Source organism: Sesamum indicum, linkage group LG9 (assembly GCF_026168435.1).
Source record: "Sesamum indicum cultivar Baizhima isolate 11 linkage group LG9, ASM2616843v1, whole genome shotgun sequence".
NCBI lineage: Eukaryota > Viridiplantae > Streptophyta > Magnoliopsida > Lamiales > Pedaliaceae > Sesamum > Sesamum indicum.
This window is the reverse complement of record NC_142665.1, coordinates 16,057,299-16,080,816: the sequence shown is the minus strand read 5'-3', so window position 1 is coordinate 16,080,816 and position 23,518 is coordinate 16,057,299. Positions and strand designations below refer to the sequence as shown.

General features: G+C 38.1%; 1 protein-coding gene across 2 annotated transcripts; it reads left to right on the top strand.

Moving 5' to 3' along the window:
- Positions 1–843: 843 nt before the first annotated feature.
- LOC105178313 (spatacsin carboxy-terminus protein) lies at positions 844–23,461 on the top strand. 2 transcript variants are annotated; one of them, XM_011101772.3, is made up of 26 exons: positions 844–992; positions 1,463–1,651; positions 1,740–3,905; positions 4,873–4,948; positions 5,152–5,274; positions 6,844–7,099; positions 7,181–7,669; positions 7,748–7,933; positions 8,031–8,321; positions 9,500–10,147; positions 10,366–10,759; positions 10,849–10,991; positions 11,210–11,380; positions 11,627–11,839; positions 14,029–14,565; positions 14,661–14,720; positions 14,847–15,172; positions 15,333–15,756; positions 16,550–17,020; positions 19,175–19,291; positions 19,560–19,681; positions 19,773–20,502; positions 20,760–21,014; positions 21,300–21,482; positions 21,790–22,131; positions 22,309–23,461. In XM_011101772.3, the coding sequence occupies exons 2-26, from the start codon at positions 1,471–1,473 to the stop codon at positions 23,056–23,058; spliced, it is 9,654 nt and encodes a 3,217-aa protein (XP_011100074.2). In that variant the 5' UTR covers positions 844–992; positions 1,463–1,470; the 3' UTR covers positions 23,059–23,461. The 2 variants fall into 2 exon arrangements, with proteins under 2 accessions (XP_011100074.2, XP_011100075.2); XM_011101773.3 differs by having other exon boundaries at positions 864–1,027.
- Positions 23,462–23,518: the final 57 nt, after the last annotated feature.

The window sequence follows — 23,518 nt, the reverse complement described above, 5'->3', positions numbered from 1 at the left end:
ATCATTGTAACTTGCTGCAATTACTATGATCATATAAGCAATAAATGATGAAATTGGTCATTTTTTCATATAGTAAATCATACTTTGGACTAAATTTCAATTAAATAAAATAATTAGTTATACACTTAATTGCATATGATTTTTTTTTTGTCATAATTAATCACCATAATAAAAAAATTATGGTAAATATTAATTCATTACGATTGTACAGTGATAATTACTCATTATTTCTGCTAGTAAGATAAAAATATTAACCATCGCTAAGAATCATGTCAAATGTTTTGGCCACCAGGGCAACTGTCGATTGATCGTGATCAAAATTTAAATTTTCATATTGTTTCTATTCGGTCATGGGAGATAGTATTGATAATTTTTAAATTATAGTTATTTATAATATAGGGAATTTATTTTCTCTAATGGTATGAGCTATTTAGACCAAAATATTAATAAAGGGTAAATTACAAGGGACTCTCATAAAATCCGTCATAACTAAAAATACTCCATTTTTTTTTTTGAAAAATTACAAATACCCTACCGAATGAACGATTGTCTAACAATTATCTTCTCGTGATATCCCATCGAATGAGGATTTTTGTTAGATAATTATTAATTTCAGAGATATTTATAATTATGAAAATTTTACGGGAGTATGTTGTAATTTATACTGTTAATAGAAAAAAAAAGAAAGAGAGAAAGGTACCATGATGAGGACCTACTTGAAATATTTCTCTGACTTTGGGGCCATACTGTACTGTACCCAGAGATTCGGGTCCTTTTTTGAATTTTTCAGTTTCAAATAAATGCAAATGATACAATAGAATGAATAAAATAAAGCACATAAAATATAAAATAAATAAATCAAGCCATCGTGCCCCCAAATTTTCGCAATTTCCATTTTCCATTTTTCCCTTAATCCAATCTCAGAAAGCGAAAGAGAAAGGGGGATGCAGTTTCATTGATGAGACCGATCGTTTAGCTCGTCATCGTATCAGGTTCACCGCGCAGCGCTACTGTTTTATATGCATATGTATGATATATACGTGATTTTTCATTTTTGTTATCTCAATTTATTTATTGAGCTTGATTGGGATGCTGGAAACTGAAAGAGATGTAGTTGAGTTATGGGTTTAGTTGGATTTTAGCTTGTTTTAGTATGGGTTGTGATTGTTCCGGCAGGAAAAGAGTGAAATGACTGATGCTTTCGAGCCTTTTATGCTTTCTTGATTTTTGAATGTTTTAGTTGCCGATTGGAGTTATGTTGTTTGAATTTTCGTTGTTTGTGGAATGCTTTTGTATTGGTGGAATCTTTTATTTTATCTTTTAATTTAGTTAATTTGTTGGGAAGGAGCTTCTAGAACTGAGTTGCTCCATGTTAAAGTCTCATATGTCTTTCTTTCTATGCTTTTCGGCAGTGCTTTATGGATAAGTGTTGAATATCTCTTGGGTTATTCGCTGTATGCAGGGGCCAGTATGGATTTCAATTGTCATCCAGATGACGATGACCTTCCAGTACTGCACTTGCGGAAATGGGGTCCTTCTGAATTTCCATACAATCCTTCCAATTTTAAAGAAGGTTTTATTTCTCCAACAAGGAAGTCCTTGCTGTTGCTTTCATATGATTCTGAGGCATTGTTTCTTCCCTTAGTTAAAGGTGACTTCCTAAGTTTCATCGAACCTTCATTTTGATAGCACACTGCATTTGTTTTCAAGGAATTTTGTTTATGTATTCTTTTTTGCAGGTCGATGCATGAAAGATGAGGATCCTGAAATTATTCCTGATGAAACATTTGTTAATCCCACTGAATCGGGTGTGCCTAGTATTTCTGGTTCAGGGGAGAATATCTCTGGCTCTGGATATGCAGACTTGGATGGTGGTATTGGTTATGCATCAGGACTTATCTTTTCAGGATCCACACCTGCATTTATATCTGATATAGATTCTGTGGCCTGGGGTCTATGTGGGGATACATTTGATAGGCATGAAGAGGCTTCATTTCAGGAGTTACTTTTTTTGTCAGGAAAAGAGGGGGTGGTTGTACATGCTTTTTCTCGATTCAATGAATCTAATGAAGTAATAAAACCGTTACAAGCAAGTGTTGTTGGGGAAGGGATGTGGGTAGAGTGGGGCCCATCCACGATGTTATCTTCCAGTTTGGATGTTCAGGAAGAATCAAAATCTCCTCTTAAGGCCTCTCCAGAAAGGTCAAATACTTTTCATCCAGAAGCTATGGAGGGTGGGCAGTCAGCAAGTCCAAAGATATGGATGCGGACTTTATTGACTAAAGTAGAAACATTAACATCTGGTAATACTGTTTGTACCAGGTTTCCGGATAGACCATCATTTCCCAATAACATAGTTGTTTCATTTAGGCTATTTGATCAGGATTCACAGTTCTTGGACTTACTTTCTCATGGTAGTCCCACATCTGTTGATCAAGCTAATGGCAGCATGTCAGTTGTGCATCCTTTTCAGAATGAATCAGATACAAGTCTCAGTTCATCTCACCTGAAACTTGAGGATGATAGTGTGACTAACTCTAGAAGTGGTGCAGCGAGCTGTTCGTATAAATGTGTCAAAGTGTTCTCTAACAATTCGTATCAGTTAGTTGGATTTGCTCTATCCATGATTAATCCTAGACCTCTTGTTGCCAGCCATGTGAATGATGAAAATTATAGTAACATTCGGATTGCTGTGGCCAAAATTGTTACTTGTGGAATACAGTGGGTATACGCAGCAAAGCTTGATGAAAATGTAGACAAAGGCCCATTTGAGTGGACGGACTTTACCTTTTCTCATAAATTTCTTATTTGTCTGAGTACCTCTGGCTTGATCGCATTTTATGGTTCCATGACTGGTAAATTTCTAGCCTTGCTTGAGGTTGCAAATATTATCGGTCCTGGCCATTGTCTAAGCCCTCAGGAGCGAAAAAATGATAGTAATGTTCTTAATCAAATGCATGAAAAGTTGTGGCACCGAATTGGTAGTTTTACCAGGAGGTTTAGAAGGCTCTTTGTATTTCCTCACTCCTCATTGTTGGGTGTGATGGATGAATCTGGTGTAACTTATGTTATACTTCCTGATGCCCATGTATCAGAGGACCTTTTTTCGTTTGAAAATGTGCTCCCTTATCAGCACCATCTGGACCTTGGACTTTTAACTGGCTGGGAGGTTGGGGGTGCTGAAATTGGCTACCAAAGGGTACTCTTTAATAATAAGTCACCTCGAGACATTAGTAGATTACCAGTACAGGGTAAAAATTCATACTCCTTAGGTAGTTTTCCAAGCTATGAGCGCTTGAAAAATGAAGATATTAATATCAAGAATTGGAGGAGTAACTATGATCCGTACATCACTTCCTCTTCAGGTGCAAGACAGATAATGAATCAGAAGAAGTTCCTGGTTTCTGATTATCGATCCTGCCTCATGAGGAAAGTTTTTCTACCACCATGTGCATCCAGTGAAGACGATGTTCTTTGTTGTTCTCCTTTTGGAATTACTCGCATCACTAAACGATATGGTTCTGAGAAGAAAGGGTGTCAGGTTGGGCATGCCAATCTACAATTAGATTTCATTGTGAATGACGATGTAAACTATAACATGCAAAGTTGGGAAACCTCTTCTGTCGAAGCTGTTGGCTGCAATTTCCATGGATTTTTGTTTTTAGTGACACAAAAGGGGCTTTCTGTTGTTCTTCCCTCAATTTCAGTGGCCTCAATTTTTTTTCCTGTGGAAGCAGTTGGATACAGCATACCATATTGTACTGGCAGCACAAAATGTAGAGCTGGTAATCTTATGGAAATTTCTGGAATTAAAAAACCTTGGTCACCTTGGAAACTAGAGGTTTTGGATAAAGTTCTTCTATATGAAGGACCTGAAGTCGCAGAAAAGTTATGCCTAGAAAATGGTAAGAACCTCTATAAGAATAAATAATACTTACTCCATCCAGAAATGGAGGATCCTGTTTCTCATTTTGGGATGTTTATAGATTCTGTTGGATTTTCTAATGTAGCAACTTCTAATGCATCCTTAATTGCAGACACCATTTGTGAACTACCGTTTTGAGGCTACAACTATAAGTACATGTTGAAGTTTGCCTTTTCATCTCTTGTATGAAACTCGTGTCCCAGTTTAGATGAGAACAATTGTTTGTTGATGACTTGATGGAGGGAGTATTTCACTGCCCTTGTTGTTCTCTACATTGTTATTATATTTTATGCTCTATTTTCAAACCCAAACTTGAAAACTTCTTCAAGCTTTTTGGATACTTGTTTTGTCCTTTCATTGTTCACTGATACATGATATGTTACTTGATGGTTTGTGTTCTTTTTGTTTGAATTCTAATCATGGTTTATGCAGAGGGAGACCATGTGATAAGCAGAAGTATAGCATAATTAACTAGGATGGTTGTACATGCTATGTTTTGATGCTTGGCTTAATTTCACTGTAATGCATTGGTCTGGTGTGTTTATTAACCTAACATGATGTTATAGAGAAATAGTTGAATTAACTTTTACAAGTTGATATCCAAACCACATGTTGAACTATTGATATGATGGTATGCTAAGATATGATAAGTTGAATCAGCCAATTGTTTTCTTGAACAGATGCTGCTCCATTTAAGATGGGATTTGGACTTTGACCATTTATGTCATAGATTCACTTTGCATTTATTACTTTCATCCGATATTGCTATCATTAGATGCCATATTACATCTATGCTAAGTATTAGACGCATTGTTAATTAAAGAGGAAAGACATAAGAAAAGTGAGATGTAAAGCAGCTGACATTGAAATGCTTTCTATATCATTAAAGAGGAAAGACATAAGAAAAAAGAGGATATGCATAACAGCTGACATTGAAATGCTTCCAGGGTGGGACTTGGGCATTTCTAGGATCCGCCGCTTGCAGTTGGCTTTGTGCTACCTGGAATTTGATGAAATTGAGAAGTAAGATTCACTATCTCGCTGTGGTCTTTACTTAATTTTTTCATTTAGAATATGAGCAGGCTGATGCAAAAAGTACCGGAAATTTAATTTGTATGCCTGAATGGTTGTATGATGCTTTCTCATCAACATTTTGTTTGAGACTTATTTACTTGGAAGCATGCTGTGATGGAACCTAAACTTCTGCTTCTCAATTGGACAAACAGTTCTTTAGAAACGCTTATGGGGGTGAATCTGGCAGTGGAAGGTATCTTGAGGTTGCTCTTTGCTGCTGTTTATTTGATGTCCTATAAAGTAAGCAACGACAATGAGGTTTCTGCTGCATCAAGGTATGATTTAGACCGTGTTTATCAGCTACCTTATCTTAAATGTTAAAGGAATTAGCTGCATAGGACTTATAGCTTGCGATGGAACTCAATAAAAGAAAGATGCATTTTCTGATAATTATATGCTAGTCAAAAGTCTTAACCGTTGCAATCAGCAACTATTTCTCTGCACTTTCATCTCAGAAGTAGGTGCTGGACTATATAATGGTAATGGGGTTGGGTTTTCTAAGTGTTGAATTTTCATGTAGTGATAGTGTAAAATTCATTAATGTCTCTAGGTATCAAGGCTAAACCAAAGACCTGAATGAAGGATAACTCTGTCTTTCTTTCTGCAGTATAATTGTAAGTGCCTTAATTAAGAGTAGGCACACAAGTTACAACGACATCTGAGATTTCTGCACACAGACTTGTGACAAACCAGTAATATTTTAGTTGTCAAATACACGGGGCCAAGTGGAGAGTTTGTTTGATGTGACATATATGTTGTCACTTAGAGAATGAATCTATAGGAATGTTCTGACCTTTCTATTTCTCTTTTTGTTTGTAAATTGTGGTTCAGGTTAAACCAATCGTAGTCCCCCTCTCTTTTGGATATTTCAGTTTGGTTAAGAGAAGTGAGTTAAATGGGTTCAGCCACTCTTGCCCTTTGTTTTCCACCATAGGTATAATGGAGGTTAGATATATGTTCCCTCCTAAACAAGTAGGTCTCTTGCCAACCCTTTCATGAATAGGTGAGGCTTAATGAAGGGAAAAAAATCTCGGAATTCACCAGCCGAATCTCAAACATCAAAAGAATACAGATGAGAGAAGTTCAGAGCTTGAAGTCATTATAGGATCCCATTAGGACACCACATTAGGTTTTTCACTGTTTTGGTTGTCATCTAGCTTTTCAAGCTTTCTCAATCAGATGGGTCTCCAACATCAACCATTCAGGCAAAAGAACCTGAGTCCACAAAATGATATCATTGCGAGGCTTTGTAATCCATTTCCCTCCTGTCCAGGGCAAATTTGAAAACTCTGGTCTTTAGAAAGTATTGCTCAAAAGTGAACTCTCTCTGTCCTTATTCTTTTTTTCAGCTCTGTGGAAGTGAATTTCATCTTCCTACAATGTGTAGGGCTCTTCAAATACCATGTAACTGTGGCTATTCCTATGTCTAACCAGGAAAGATGGATTCTGAAGTACCTCATATGGGTGGTCGAATAGGTCCTGTGAATATTTTATCTTTTGATATATTATACTTTGAATTACGTTGGCTAATTGTCTCAAGTTTAGTGGTGCATTTTCGTTCAGTTTTTCTGTTATTTGCTGAGCTGGTGGGAGGGGAGTGAGGAAGAACATCAATTCTCGTTTCAAGTTATTAAGTGCATACCAATCATATTTATCTTTCATCTTTGAAGCATTATATTATGGTAGATGATATTTGAATATTTATTTGGCATGTGTAGAATAGTTTGCATAAAGCTACACAGATTTATAACCACATCGAGTGTGCTTAAATAAGTTTCAGTTGGTTTTTCTTTTCAATGGATTGGTTGTATTTAAATTATTAGACCTCAATAAATGTGATACAGGCTTCTAGCATTAGCCACTGGTTATGCAACTAGGGTCATACGTAAATATGGCCTATTGCAGCATAAGAAAGCGGTTGTGAGGCCATGGGATGCTGGAGGTAATGAAGGTTTTGCTCTTCCATTAGAGTTAACAGATAAAGAACATGATGAAGAGGGCAACACAAGAAGCCTGAAGGAAATGGCACAACTTTTGGTGATTATCCGTAGTTTGCAGGGGCAACTAAATGCCAAACTAAAAAGGCCAGGCAAACCGTTGGTAAGTTCTTGAATCATTTTGCTTATTGTATTTGTGCTATTCAGTCATTATAATTAATGGAAAACTTTCCTGTGTCTTTAGACCAACAATGCAGGGTTGCCGAATTTGATAAGCGCAGACTTATCTGAGGATGAAGCCAAGGGTCCAGTTGTTTCAGAAGATGCCTTATTGTTGAATATGCCAGATCGACGTGAAACTGCACATCCTCCATCTGCGACAGACTTGGGCAACATGGAAACCCTTGCTTTAGTGTCTGCAGATACAGTTGGTGCTAAAACCACAGATTTTCAGAACTTCGATAGTGCAATCCTAGTTCCTGGAGGAAGTGCTTTTGGAAAGAAGACTATTCAAATTGAGAATCCTAAAGATATGATTGCACGTTGGGAGTTGGATAATATGGACCTTAAAACTGTTGTTAAAGATGCATTACTCTCTGGCCGTCTTCCTTTGGCAGTACTCAGACTGCATCTTCATAATCTTAATAGTTCTTTACCTGGATCAGAAACTCATGATACCTTTAATGATGTCCGAGTAGCTGGAAGGGCAATTTCGTATGATTTATTTGTAAAGGTTAGTTTCGTTTTGTTAGTTATTTGGAAAAGAATTTCTTCATGCTTGTTCTGATTATTTGTGAGTTGCAATGGATAGGGTGAGATAGGGCTTGCTATAACCACATTGCAAAAGCTTGGGGAGGATGTTGAAACTGCCCTGAAACAGTTAGTGTTTGGCACTGTTAGAAGATCTCTTCGGGTGCAAGTTGCTGAAGAGATGAAAAGATATGGATACCTTGGACCACATGAGTTAAAGATACTGGAGATGGTATCACTGATAGAGGTATGTGACACAGTTTATACTTAACCTTTCGAAGATCTAAGAGATTATATCAATGTGAAATTACGTTTGTGCTAACACTATTATGTTTTTGCCAAAGAGGGTGTATCCTTGCAGTAGTTTCTTCAGTACTCTGGCTACCCAGCAAAAAGAGCTTAAGAGAACATCTGCTGAAGCAGCACTTGGGGAGATAAGTCTACGCCTAGTGCATCCACTATTTAAAAATCTTATAATTTTGTGTGGTGAGATAGATGGAGTTGTTTTGGGTTCATGGACAACTGTTGACGAACAATCTGTTGCTGCTGAAGTTGATGATGACAGCAGTCATGCTGCTTATTGGGCTGCTGCTGTGGCATGGTCTGATGCCTGGGATCAAAGAGTTATTGACCGTGTAAGTTGGATGTTGCATTTTCTGAAAATAACCATATTGGCACAAATGTGAAGCTTTAGAACTAATATTATGACTTGCCCGTTGGAAATATTAGTTGTCTTTTTCATCTTGATGTTGACATTTCTTGCTATTCTTCGCCCTTCAGCATCTTGTACTTATAACAGTGTCTTCTGGTGCATCATTTAATTCTATATCTCACGTGTAATTTGTCAACTCAGTTTATGAATATATATGTGAGCATTTTGCAGTTCTGAAATGCATTTATAGTTTTATGTTTCTTGAGTGGATCAAGGTTTTATGTGTCATTTTGATTTAGTCTGTAGGAATCTCAAAGAAGCTTGTTGAGTTTTTTGGAGGTGTGGTTATTGTCCAGGGGCATGATATATAAATTACACAGATCCATTTCAGTGAGAAACCTTTGTTCCTTTTCAGGTGGCAGGAGATGACACTTGCCACACCTGCTTTATTGGGATTCATTCTTTGAATTCTGATTCATGTCACAGACTCAACCTAAGCAAGGGGCACCGAGTTTGCACATTTTCATTCAAAGTGATAGGAAGAACCAAATGTTTTGGAGCAAAACCAATATATCTGACTGACAATGAAACTCAATACTTCTATCATTCATACACCCTTTACCTATAGACCAAGGTGTCAGCTCCCATAGCGCCTTTACATGCCAGTTGATTGACTCTTGAGTGGGCTTCACATCTTCCATGGTCCGTGTTCGAATCTCCTTTTTCCCTGGACCCTAAACCCTAAACCCAAAACATGGGCAGCACCTTGCCATAGTACCATTTATATTTGTTCCTTTTCAGTTGTTTCTTAAATCGAGATGTGCGGCGCTCCGTTTGACTTTCTGACAAAGTTCAACCTCACTATACAGCTCCATACTTTCTTTTCCATGCCAAATTAGTTTATCTGAAAAAAGAAGTGATGAAAAATGCGAACGCATTGCAGTAAAATCATTTTTCTGGTCAATTCTCGATATTGGAATTTGTGACACCATTTTGCTAACTGTTTCTAGCATGCAATCAAGAATGTATATGCATATCTCCCTTTTGACTGGCCAAAATCTTATTAAGGCAATGAAGTACCTTGGTTCTTTTGTTAAGGATTTCAAGAAAATTTTTCCAATGGAACTGCCGACATTTAATATTCTTTTTCTCCTTGTGTAGATACTGCTGGACCAACCTCTCCTAATGGGTGTTAATGTATTGTGGGAATCACAACTTGAGTACCATGTATGCCACAATGACTGGTTAGAAGTTTCCAAGCTGCTTGAGGTAATTCCATCGTATGCACTGTCCTATGGAAGCCTTAGCATCCGCTTGGATGATGTACATCCAGCTTCGTCGATTGAGTATGGGGAGGGGATTCCAGGATATAACAATTACACGAACTTTCTTGAAGAGTTGGATGCAGTGTGTATAAATGTTCCAAGCATCAGAGTTTTCAGGTTTTCTGCAAATAGGACATGCTCCATGTGGTTAAGAATGCTTATGGAACAGCAGCTTGCAAAAAAACTTATCTTTTTAGCTGATTATTGGCCTGGTACAGCAGATATTGTACCTTTGCTGGCCCAGTCAGGTTTTATGATTGACATGCATGATGATTCATTTCTGGATGAAGCCAACGACAGCTCATCTGATTCAATACTAGTTATTGGTGATGCATCAATTAGTCCAGACACAGTTCAAGCACTACATAAAGTTGTTATACACTTCTGCTCCCAGTATAACTTGCTGAACCTTCTGGACATTTATCTAGATCTTCACAGCCTGGCTATTGACCATGATTCACTTTCCTTTTTTCTGGATGCAGCAGTAAGTACATTTGTTTATGATTTCTTCATCTCATTTTTTGTTTTCTGGTTTTAAGTGATATATGTGGTGTATGGTAGACACACAGATAATTTTTTTGCCTTCAAAATGTTTTGCAGTTCTTAAGTTATATATTCTCAGAGACTTTTTATGGGGCAAATGTCATGCTTTATGTTAGTTCAACCTTTGAGGTTCGTTGTTCATAGTGCATGCTTTTGCAGGGTGATAATGAGTGGGCAAAGTGCTTGCTCTTGCTGAGGATCAAGGGTAGAGAATATGATGCATCATTTTCTAATGCCCGCGCAGTTGCTTCCCGTAATTTAATTCCAGGGAATAAACTTAATGTTTTGGAGACTGATGACATCATTCAAGCGGTTGATGACATAGCAGAAGGAGCAGGGGAAATGGCAGCTTTAGCCACATTGATATTTGCTCCTATTCCTCTGCAAGACTGCCTTAGCAGTGGTAGTGTAAATAGGCGTTGTAGCTCTGCTCAATGCACCTTGGAGAACCTTAGACCAGCCCTGCAACGGTTCCCTACGTTGTGGAACACCCTCGTGGCAGCATGTTTTGGTCAGGATCCTCCTTGCAACAATTTGGTTCTTAAGACAAAAGGTATACAGCCTTATCTTACTCAATTTGTCTGCATGACCTACACCCTCGTCATCTTTTATGGTTCTCTAATTGTTTCCTTTGGTGTATAGTTTCAGGCTATTCTGATTTGTTAGACTACTTGAATTGGCGGGAAGGTGTATTCTTCTCTTCTGTACGAGATACCTCAATTCTGCAGATGATTCCATGCTGGTTCCCTAAGGCTGTCAGAAGATTGATTCAGCTCTATGTGCAGGTTGCTCTGAAACTTGCTTGATTATTGCAGTTATTATAGATTTGTCTCTTTATCATTGGGGGTATATTTAATTTTTTACTACTTCAATTGTATCTGTATGCAAATTTACCATGTAAAACCCGTTTCCTATTGATGATAGCCTTCGTCAGTTGCACAATAAGTAATCTATGACTTATTGCTAGACTTTCTCCTTTTACCTAAATTTTCTGTCTGACCAGGGGCCAATTGGCTGGCAATCCTTAGCTGATTCAGAGACTGAAGAACTTTCAATGCTGAGAGACATCTATTATATTGTAAATTCCAGTGGTCATGCTCAGATTAGCGCCACATCCTGGGAAGCTTCTGTCCAAAAACACATAGAGGAGGAACTCTATGCTTCTTCTTTAGATGTATGATCTCTGTCTCTAATCATTATTATGTGTTGCAAACTGATTCCAGATTCTAAACTCTCTAATTGGTCTCTCATAAAAGTTCACTACTTGTGAATTGTCAGGAACCCAAGTTGAAATGATTGCTCTTCCCTTGCGTTACCTAAATGAGATTATGAATCCATTGCCTAAATTTTCACTTAATCAAATGGCCTTTTTGTCTCCTCTGTTGTTGCATGATATTTTAATTTGCTTAATTGGTGTTAGGGAGCTGAGATCGGACTTGAACACTATTTGCACCGTGGACGTGCATTGGCCGCTTTAGATCATCTGTTATCAGCAAGGGTCCATAAGTTGAAGTCTGATGATAAGCATCGGGGACAATCTGAAACCCCATCGAGTGGGCAAACTAATGTCCAATCAGATGTACAAACCCTTCTTGCACCAATAATGGAGAGTGAAGAGTCACTTCTTTCATCTGTAAGTACCAAGTACATTATGCATAACTAAAAGGAAATCATCATTGATAAGCTGCACCAGAACTAACTATGTTTTGCCTGCATGTTTATTTTTGCTCGGGTAGTACCTTCCATGACTAGTTTTTGCGGACCTGAACAGAAAAATCATTCTGCGAATACTGTGATGAATTCATTTCTTTTGACTGTTCTGTTCTCTGTGTTTCTGGCATAGATTGCTTTAAGTTGTGCGATCAGAAAAAAACCTAGAACTAGATCTGCTATTTGTGTGAAGTCAGGAACTGGAGTAGGATATTTTGGTTCCAATTGAGGATGAGGGACTTGTCATTAGGACTATGGACTTTTTGTCCTTTATCTGGAGACATGATGCTCTGTGTAGTAAGATGGAGTTAAAAGAATCTAGGCGTCCTAGGTTGAACTGAGCTAGGGACTGTTGTAAAGGAATGGTAAATGTCCTCCAGGTTTCTAATTATAGTCCTGTTGTCCTGTCAAAGAGTCCTCTTCAATAGGTCAATTTAGTTTATGTCCATGTGATGTCTACTACAGATCTCTGAAGTTACATGAACTTTTATTTTAGGAGAGTAATCTAGCGAGGTAGTATTTTGTTATCTGTGAAGGATGTACTAAACCATTTTCCTTTGCAACTTCAACTCTTCAAGAACTAGAAATCGACAACTTTGGATATCCCTTTCTTTTTTGGCTCTTGGGTATATATAAAAGTACAAGGATGATAGAACGAAATATATTCGAAGTAGAAGCTACATATCCAGGGGGAACCTATAAGGAGGTGCTAATTATAAAATCTTTCTGTTGTTATGATAATGTAAAGCCCAATGTAGTGTAGGGTTTGAGATGATCAAAGTCTAAGGACACATTCTGATAGGATCTTTGGATACTGCTGATTAAAAGTAGAAAACAACAAATCTAGCAAAAGATGGAGACATATCTGGATGTGAAATAAATAAACAAGGATGAAACTAACTGATATTGATCCTAAAGATCTTAGCTAGGTAAACCTTATAACTGAAGCATGAAATGGTAACCCGTCAGCAGTGTTCAATTTTCCTACAAAGAATTTTACCCAACAAGCTGGTTCTTTACCTAATTTATTACAGACAAAGTTATTCTATCTTGTTTGTGATAATTTAACTTATCCTTGACTATGATTGTTTTGTTGGTTTTATTCTCAACATTATAGTCACTATGTATTTTACTTTAGTTTCATATTTTTACCAAATACATTGCAGTTGAATCCGTTTTGAGTAGATTATCTGAAATTAATATTTTTTTTCAGATTATATCCATTTTATAATTTGTGGTAACTATATTTAGCTGTATCATTATTATCAGATTAATATTAGCTTTAAGTTTACATTTTAATGTACACCGTTACATCATTGATACAAGATTAAATTAAACTGTAGATTATGTTTATAATTTATTGTAAACATATTCATTGTGTCATTTTATACACTAATATTCTTTAATGCTTTTGTACAATGACTTTCATTTATCCTTTATTTTTATTAATTAGTTTATCCATTTTAATATAGTCATAGCATGTCATTTTATATTTAAGTTAAATTAGTTTTATGACCATCATTGTATTATAATTATAATTGTGCACATCTTATTATTTTTTATTAGTTTTTTATGGATTTGTAAGACACTAAAACTATATCTATACAAATTTATATTGTTTCACATTTTGTACATAATTGATTCTGATTTATCATGTTTCTAATACGTAATTTTTAACATGTGAAAAGAATTATATTTATGTATATTACAAATGAACACATTTATTTTGTCTCACGTTTTATTATAAATTTTGTATTTTAGGTTTGCGTTGTGGTAGGGGCATAGGTGTATTTCCACTTGTACATCCACCGCAACCGAGGTCCACGTGTTTAATTTTATATACCGTGCTCCAAGGGGTTGTAACAAAAGATTTTCCAAACCAACCAGTAAACGAAGTAGGGTACCTGGGGTGGGTTTTTTTGGTTGGGGGGGGGGGGGGTGGGAGGGCACGAGGGATTGTATACCCCAACATCAAGCAAAGCAAAAAGGTCCTAATTTTCAGGGATTGCTTAAATATTCAAAGTAAAACTGGAAAGTTAAACTCAATAATGTCTTTTTGCTCTACTCGCAGGTTGCAGTAGAACTCTGACCCTCATTTTTTAACCTTTTCAGGTTATACCTCTTGCTATTGAGCATTTCGACGACACTGTATTGGTGGCCTCATGTGCGTTTCTTTTGGAGCTATGTGGCTTATCTGCTAGTACTCTCCGAATTGATATTACTGCCTTGAGAAGGATATCTTCTTTCTACAAGTCTGCTGACAACAATCACTATAGGCAACTATCCCCTAGGGGCTCTGTACTTCTTCCAACACCTGCTGAATTTGATGTAACAGAATCTCTTGCACGATCACTGGCAGACGATTATCTTCATAAATGTTCCAGGAACATAATGCAGAAAGGTGACAATCAACCATCACGAGCCCTGCTGCTTGTTCTGCAGCATTTGGAAAAAGCAAGTCTTCCATTGGCATCCAATGGAGTAACATGCGGATCATGGTTGTCAAATGGAAATGGAAGTGGAGCGGATTTAAGGTCTCAACAGAAAGCCACGAGCCAGCAGTGGCAATTGGTCACAGCTTTTTGTCAGATGCATAACATTCCTTTAAGCACTAAATATCTTGCTGTCTTAGCAAGGGATAATGATTGGGTACACTTTTCTGATATCCCTTTTTCATTTTTATCATGTTAATCATTGGCTTTTCTGGTTTCTAAGAGTAAAGTCATTTGTTTTCGTCAAACTAGGTTGGGTTTTTGTCAGAAGCCCAGGTTGGAAAATATCCCTTTGAAACAGTAATCCAAGTGGTAAGCTTCATATCCCTATAAGAAATGCTTTTTTCAGGAAAAATCTCCTTTGCTGTGGACTACCTTCTTGGTATTTCAACTGAAACTGCTGATGCAATTGTACTTGTATTGTCTGCTGTGTGACAGGCATCGAAGGAGTTCAGTGATCCACGCTTAAAGGTTCACATTTTGACAGTTTTGAAAAGCATGCAGTCTAGGAAAAAAGTTAGTTCGGCAAACATGGATATTGCAGAAAGAAGGGTTGGAACTCTTTTGTCAGATGAAAACCTTTACATCCCCGTTGAATTATTCGGAATTATAGCAGAATGTGAAAAACAGGAAAGACCTGGCGAGGCTCTTCTCCTAAAAGCTAAGAACTTGTGTTGGTCAATATTGGCTATGATTGCATCTTGCTTTCCTGATGTCTCCCCATTATCCTGCCTAACAGTTTGGCTGGAAATAACTGCGGCAAGGTTTTGATTATCATCCTTGATCTAGCATGTCATTGTAACAATGTTTATAATTTTTCAAGTATTTCTACTCAGTTGGTCTTGTGGATGTTTTTCTTTTGCCACTATGATTTTTTCTTTAGTTTGGTAAGAATAAAATGTTTAAAATTTCATGTCTTATCAGGGAGACTTCAGCCATCAAAGTTAATGATATTGCATCCCAAATTGCAAACAATGTCAGAGCTGCAGTGGAGGCTACTAATTCTCTCCCTGCTAGTGCTAGAACCATAACATTTCACTATAACAGGAAAAACTCAAAGCGTCGACGCCTCGTGGGACCCATTCCAGAGGAATCTTTGGCTTTGGCAGCCTCTCAAGTTTCTAAAGGTTCTGGTGTCTCCAAGACACAAGGTGTTATTTATGACAAGGAAGTGGAGAAACTAGGTGATGAAGATACCATACTTTCAACTGATTCTAATGGCATGGCTACTGCTTTGTCAAGAATGGTAGCTGTGCTCTGTGAGCAGCACCTGTTCCTCCCTTTGCTACAAGCTTTCGAGATATTTCTTCCTTCATGCTCTCTGTTACCTTTTATTCGCGCTCTTCAGGTTGGTTAATCTACTGTACTTAATGTCATTACAAGCATCCCTCTCAAAAAAAAAAAAAAAGAAAAAGGAAATATCATTACAAGTAGAAAAAAGCAGTATATATGGAAATAGAAATATTGCTTTCTTCTTTCCCTCTAATGCATGTCCTACTTGCTAGGAGTTGTCAGCTTTGCCAAGACTAAACTTAGTTTCTGATTATTATCTGGTAATTCATGAAAAACTGCAATTCTCTGTTATAATTGATACTCTAACGAACCATCTACTCAATTGCTTTGTGAATTCCTTCTGGATGTTGATGCCTGATTTCCGCATATGGTATGGTGTGATTGTCAATCCTACTAGTGAAGGTTGCTTCTATTTTGGGTATGTAAGATATCTTATTTCTTCCAAAACCATGACAGTTCATAAGTCATCTGAAAATAACTACGTCTTCTGATTGTCCAATCATTCATTTACATTTTTTTAATATTGCAACTGCCTAAATTATTATGTTATATATGAATGGGTCTTTGCAAGAGTTCTAAAGTTTAGTCCTAATTTCACCTTCCAGTTTGAGCAAGGTATAGAGTACAAAGAAGTTTCTGGTGCTTCTCCTGAGTTTGTTCTTATACCCATTTTACTTAGGTTGTTTGTATTTTACACTCTATGATTTGGTTGCAAAGCTTATTTTTATGTATTTTACACTGTGATTTGGTTGAAAACAGATATTTTTATGTATTTTACATTATTTTAATTAGAAAATCTCACTCTTCAACTGGATAATTTGATCAACTGATTTTTTTTCCTTTCCTAGGCCTTCTCACAAATGCGCCTTTCAGAGGCTTCAGCACATCTTGGATCCTTTTCAATCAGAATTAAGGAAGAGTCTCCTCATACACAACCTCACTGGGAAAGGGAAGGGAAAATTGGAAATTCATGGACAATTTCCACAGCTGTGAAAGCTGCTGATGCGATGCTTTTGACATGCCCATCTCCATATGAAAAAAGAGGCTTGCTGAGGCTCCTTGCTGCTACTGACTTTGGTGATGGAGGGTCTACTGCAACACGGTATGGGCAACTATGTTGGAAGATAGATATGGCTGAACCTTCTCTGCGGAGTGATGAGTGCCCCCTCTTAGGAAATGAAACATTTGATGATGCTTCGCTTCTATCCGCTTTAGAAAAGAATGGATATTGGGAACAGGCTCGCAGTTGGGCGAAGCAGTTGGAGGCCAGTGGTGAACCACGTTGGAAATCTGCAGCCAATCATGTAACTGAAATGCAGGTAACTTCCAGCTTCTGTCTTCCATTAGTATATGCAGAGGATCTCACGAAGTTTGTTTTTTCCTGTAACTGCATATCAAAGTAGCTTGCTTACTTATGTTTCTCTTCATATTATGACTTTCTAGAGTAACTACAACCTAAAATTACCAGAAAATTTTCCTATTAATTTCTACTTGAGTTGTCATCTGCTTTTATGCTAAAAGATGGTGGACACTTGTATTGCTAGGTGCTTTGTGGTGAGATTGATCAATTAATCATATTAAACCAATGAACAAAAGTGAAAATCCTTCAACCTTGTGTGATGGACAGGTAATAGTGCTTTTGTGAGAAATCTCCCCCTCATGTAAACTAGGGAGATCGGTGTCTACATTATTTGAAGCTGCATTTATATGGAATCAAGAGTGAGGTTCATGTGTATGTATGATGCCTCCTGGCCCAATGCAGTACCAAATTAGAATATACTGTCTAAACCAACCAACTGTGGAGAGACTGTCCAGATTCATATACTCATTTAGGACATAATAGTTTGCAAACTGAGAAAAGATTGTCTACTCTTTTGCTCCTCATCATGCTTACAGTGTGCTGTGGGCAAATGAATATTTCACTTTAGTACCACCAACAGGCAGTACTCAAATGGAAAGGTGTAATTCTGAGACAAACAGGAGTGAGCTTGCATAAGTTGATTCAACATTTTGAGATGAGAGTTCAAACTACTTCAATACTTCACCATACAAGACAAGCCATGGTGCCATGTTATAGCAGAGAAGCATTAACCTTAAACTTGGTTGCCATGTAGGTCACCCAATTTTATATAACTCAAGATTGTACTACACTGGGAGCTCTTTGTCATCGGGTAGGTAAAGGCCTTCTCAGATGTAATAGTCAAAAGCCATAACTCATAAGGCTACTGTGATAGAGATTCACTAGATAGTGTAGAGCTTTGTTGGAATCAGCTCCATGATGAAGCATTAAAAAGACGCTGTAATATCATTTTCAATTAAAGAACCTGAGATGGATGGTTTTACATAAGCTTGAAGCCTTGAAGTCATCGTATAAAGTCGTTCTGTTGCTACTTTTAACAGTCATCTTGTAGTTCTGAAACCAAATTCTCATGACAGCAACAGGCTACGTCCTTCTTCTGTATGCAGAATGTCAGTAAACTGGCCCTTGAACAAACCAAAGCAAACTCCTAAAAATCTCTTGTTCTTAACCCTTAGGTTACCTTTTGCGTTTATGTAGTTGCTTGATTTCTTCATCTAGGAGCTGCTTAGGATCTTCTACATTACTTTTGCCCACTAGAGATTCATAGAATTTTTACATATGCGACAAGTTGGTCCAGCAAATCCTTGATTACATCTTTTCTGAGTTGTTAACAACTAAAATCAGATCTGAACCACCAGTTAGGTTAAATCAGTAGCCACGACACTGCAATATGAAGTGTGCTAGTGCCAAGTAATGCGTTGCATCGACTATTATGGCCCTCACAATATGCCTACATTTTACATGTGCACACTTGTTAATTATTCATATGATTTGTTATCGGGTAGCCAGTAGTTACTGAAAATTCTTGCCGGTCGTATCTTCGTTGTAATTGTCTGCTGGTGTTTGGCTTCTGGGGTTCATTTGTTCACCATCCTGTTGCTTCAGTATCTAGCACTGCTGTTTGTCAGTCTGGTACTAGGGGAGTACCAGGGAATGACTCCTGTGATAGAGTGATGTGCGTCCATTGGAACTGTTCTCATAACAAGAGGCCTGAATCATATTGCTACTGGAGGCAATATCAAGTGAGCATGAGTTTTATGCTAAAAGCTTATCGTTCATTTACTTGACTGTTTAATTGATTGCTTTGGCCTTTGTCAAATAACTAGCTATTTTCCAACATTATAGGTGACTTATGAGCTCTGTACAGTCACTGAAGTACTTAATGTAACCTATAGTGCTAGATACGTTGTGTTTAGTGTCACAGTTTGGAGGTTGGACCATGGTTTGTTGCCTGGTTATCATAGTTTACAGCGATATTCTTTGGTACTTTGATTGTTAACCGACCATCAGCTTCTACTACAATGTGTGCGAGTATATATCTGTGGTTTGTTTTCTTGTTCAATTTTTCATATATTTGTCCTAAATGCATTTTGATGTTTCTGCTTATGTCTAGGCTGAAGCCATGGTTGCAGAATGTAAGGAATTTCTTTGGGATGTCCCAGAAGAGCGGGTTGCTTTGTGGAGCCACTGCCAGACACTTTTCATCAGATATTCCTTCCCGGCAATGCAGGTGAAATTTTGAGACTAAAAACTTAGTTCGGGGAATACTAGGCATCACATTAGTGCTTAATTGTGTCCCTCATCTCTGGAATGCTGTCCTTGTCCTGGTTGTGATTTTCAAGTTTCCTATCTTTTTCCTTCTTTTCTTTTAATCTTTGGTGCGGTAGGGTGAGACGGGGATGGATGGGTGTTGGTGGTACAGAGTTACATTGTTGCCAACCACCTATGCCCTATGTTTTCATTTCAGCTTGTCACTCTTTACTTTTATTGGTTTTTAGGCAGGACAATTCTTCCTTAAACATGCAGAGGCAGCTGAAAAAGATATTCCAGCCAGAGAACTTCATGAAATTTTGCTACTTGCTTTGCAATGGCTCAGTGGAACGATAACCCAGTCAAATCCGTGAGAACCCCCCTCCCCCACCCCAATTTTTTTGCTTAAAAAATCTGCCTTCAGTGCCCAATGAAGTACTCAGAATGAATTATATTTACAGGTTTTATCCGCTGCACCATCTGCGTGAAATTGAGACTAGAGTGTGGCTCTTGGCTGTGGAATCAGAAGCTCAGATGAAGAGTGAGGGTGAAGATTCATTAACCTATGCCACACGGGAACCTGGAGCTGGCAAGGGTTCTAACTTAATAGATCGTACTGCAAGCATTATTACAAAAATGGACAATCATATAAATGCAGTGAGTCTCAAATCTTCAGATAAGAATGATAGGGAAAATAGTCAGCCACATGTTAGAATCAATCAAACTGTTGACTCTAGCTTTTCCACCACTGCTGGTGGGAGCACAAAGACGAAAAGGAGGGCAAAAGGCTTTGGATCATCAAAAAAGCCTTTATCTGATACCGTGGATAAGAAATTTGAGTCTGAATATACTCCGCACAATCTCAGAGATGATACACAGTTTCTGGATGAACACTTTAAAATAGATGCATCATTATCGAGGTGGGAGGAAAGAGTTGGACCAGCTGAACTAGAGAGGGCTGTTCTTTCTTTGTTGGATTTTGGGCAAACAACTGCGGCCAGGCAACTGCAAAATAAGCTATCTCCTGAGAACACACCATCTGAATTCTTACTCGTAGATGCTGCTCTGAAACTTGCTGCTCTGTCAACTCCAAGCGACAAAGCGTTCATGTCAGAGCTGGATGATGAAGTGCGCTGGGTCATAGAGTCATACAATCTACCGACTGACAGTTGGGTGATTGACCCCCTGAAGGTATAGTTCAGCTTTGCCTCTTTCTTCTTTGTATTGGAGAATTCTTGTGGAGGAGGTTCAACGTGTCTGCAAATCCATTCATCCCATTTGCATGTCAATGTTAGAATTTAGGAAGAGAATGTGAAAGGACGCCTTCTATTTGCTGTGGTATTTTGTATATTCATTTTTTGTTTTTTGCATTCAGCATTTGCTGAATGCTATCTGTACATAGACCTAATTGATAATCCAACTGTTAATTGCATTCTTGAATAATGTAGGTCTTGGAGAGTTTGGCAACAATTCTTATGGAAGGTAGTGGACGTCGACTGTGCAGGAGAATAATATCTGTTGTGAAGGCTGCAAATGTCCTAGGTCTTACATTTGCAGAGGCCTTTGAGAAGCAGCCAATTGAACTTCTACAATTGCTTTCTCTCAAAGCTCAAGATTCTTTTGAGGAAGCCAATCTTTTAGTTCGAACTCACTCAATGCCAGCTGCCAGTATTGCTCAAATTCTTGCTGAATCATTTCTAAAGGTGAATCTGTTTTTTATTTAAATTAATTTTATACTTCGAGTATGAATTTGAAATTTAGATACTATCAGTGCTGCTGTTATTATGGAATTGGGAGTGACCAAGAAGAATTTTCTTCCTCTGGTGAATCCATTACATTTTATGCCACTTTAATTCGTGAACTGCTGCAAACACTATTTTATTTTATCATGCTCGGCCTACTTGGTTTGAGCAAGCAGTGTAAATATAGTTGTTTGAGAAACTTCTTTAGATTTTCCCATTAATTGGCATTCCTTCGACGTTTTTCAGGGTCTATTAGCTGCACATCGTGGGGGATATATGGATTCTCAGAAGGAGGAGGGACCTGCTCCACTGCTATGGAGATTTTCTGACTTCTTAAAATGGGCTGAGCTTTGTCCTTCTGATTCAGAAATTGGCCATGCATTGATGAGATTAGTAATCACAGGGCAAGAAATACCACATGCATGTGAGGTAATGTTTATTCTCCTTTAAATATCAAGGGGCAAAGCTTTAGTCTTGCTTCATTCGAGTCATGTACAACTTCCGCCTATGATGCCGGCCTCATGCCACCAGTGAAGGCTAAGGACTTTGGAAATGTTCATCAAGTGCATGGACATTGTCATAGGAACTCATAATTTCAATTCTTCTCCACTACGTGACTGGTGCCCCTTTTCTCATGGAAACAAGGACGATTGAATTCATTATCTTACTAAGGCCCGTTTTCTTGTGCTGATATCATTTTAGGTGGTAACTTTATTTTTCCCAAAAATTGATGCAGGTTGAGCTGCTTATTCTATCACACCACTTCTACAAGTTGTCAGCATGCCTTGATGGAGTTGATGTGCTTGTAGCTCTTGCTGCAACGAGGGTAGAAGCATATGTTTGGGAGGGTGATTTCTCATGTCTTGCTCGCTTGATAACAGGAGTTGGAAACTTCCATGCACTAAATTTCATACTTGGGATTCTTATCGAAAATGGCCAACTGGATCTCCTCCTCCAAAAATATTCAGCTGCTGCAGATGCAAACAGTGGTACTGCTGAGGCGGTTAGAGGATTCCGAATGGCTGTTCTGACATCTCTTAAGCAGTTTAATCCAAATGATCTTGATGCATTTGCCATGGTTCGTATATTCAGCAATCCTCTTACCACCCATTCCCTGTGGTTCCCCAAAAGTACAAAATGATCTTCAGATCTCCATAACAAAAACTAGACCCCTTTTTCCATCCTTCACTTTAAAATCTAAATATCACCTTTGGTTAATCATTTATTGAGTCCATTACATTTTTCTCTTGTTCAGGTTTACAATCACTTTGACATGAAGCATGAAACTGCTTCTCTTTTGGAGTTACGTGCAAGGCAATCATCTCAGCAGTGGTTTTACCGTTATGACAAGGATCAAAATGAAGACCTGCTTCAATCCATGAGATATTACATTGAGGCTGCTGAAGTTCACTCTTCTGTTGATGCTGGCAACAACACTCGCAGAGCTTGTGCTCAGGCATCACTTGTATCCCTCCAGATCCGAATGCCAGACACAAAATGGCTTGATCTTTCTGAAACCAATGCACGACGAATACTAGTAGAGCAGTCCCGGTTTCAGGAGGCACTAATTGTTGCTGAAGCGTATGGTCTTAACCAGCCAAGCGAATGGGCTCTAGTGCTGTGGGAACAGATGCTCAACCCAGAGCTTACAGAGCAATTTGTAGCTGAATTTGTTGCTGTGCTACCTCTCCAGCCATCAATGCTTGTCGAACTTGCAAGATTTTATCGGTCTGAAATGCAGGCCCGCGGCGACCAGTCCCAGTTCTCCGTCTGGTTAACTGGAGGAGGACTGCCAGCAGATTGGGCAAAGTACCTAGGGAGATCATTTAGATGCTTGCTGAAAAGGACTCGAGACTTCAGGTTAAAATTACATTTGGCGACCACAGCGACAGGGTTTGACGATGTAATTGATGCTTGCAACAGGGAATTGGATAAGGTTCCTGAAAATGCTGGACCCCTTATCCTGAGGAAAGGGCATGGAGGTGCATACCTCCCCCTGATGTAGCTCCCCAAGCACTAATGACCAAATCACAATATCTCTGCGTGATAAGCGTAATTGGTTGTTGAAGCTTCAACCGCTGATTGGGGCGTGACTGATGCCACCAAAAGATCATGTGAATATATGTTAGGTAAAGCTCCTTGTTTTGAATCACGAGTTTTGCTCTCTGTTTAGTGTATGTAGCACAGAGCCTTGAGAACAATACAAGTAGGTAGTGCTGGTGAGTTTGAAAAATGCGGGTTTTAGGCATCAGTTCATTCTTTTGCTTTAAATTCTTTCAAATTGAGGCCAGTTTAGTGTGTGTACGAGTGTAATTTTTGTTTTTGCTGTGAGAAAGAATGCATTGTAAAGCATGTACAATATGTACATATCTCTCACTCAAGAATAAGATGTGCGCCAATTTTGGGTTTGTCATGTTGTATATACTTTGAGATCCAGATAACACTCCTTGAGCATTATCATACGA

Coding starts and splice junctions, on each gene's coding strand:
- LOC105178313 (XM_011101772.3), top strand. CDS start 1,471: ATGGATTTCAATTGTCATCCAGATGACGATGACCTTCCAGTACTGCAC. Junction 10,148..10,365: donor CCTTTTTTCTGGATGCAGCA/GTAAGTACATTT, acceptor ATGCTTTTGCAG/GGTGATAATGAGTGGGCAAA. Junction 21,015..21,299: donor TTGCTGAATCATTTCTAAAG/GTGAATCTGTTT, acceptor GACGTTTTTCAG/GGTCTATTAGCTGCACATCG.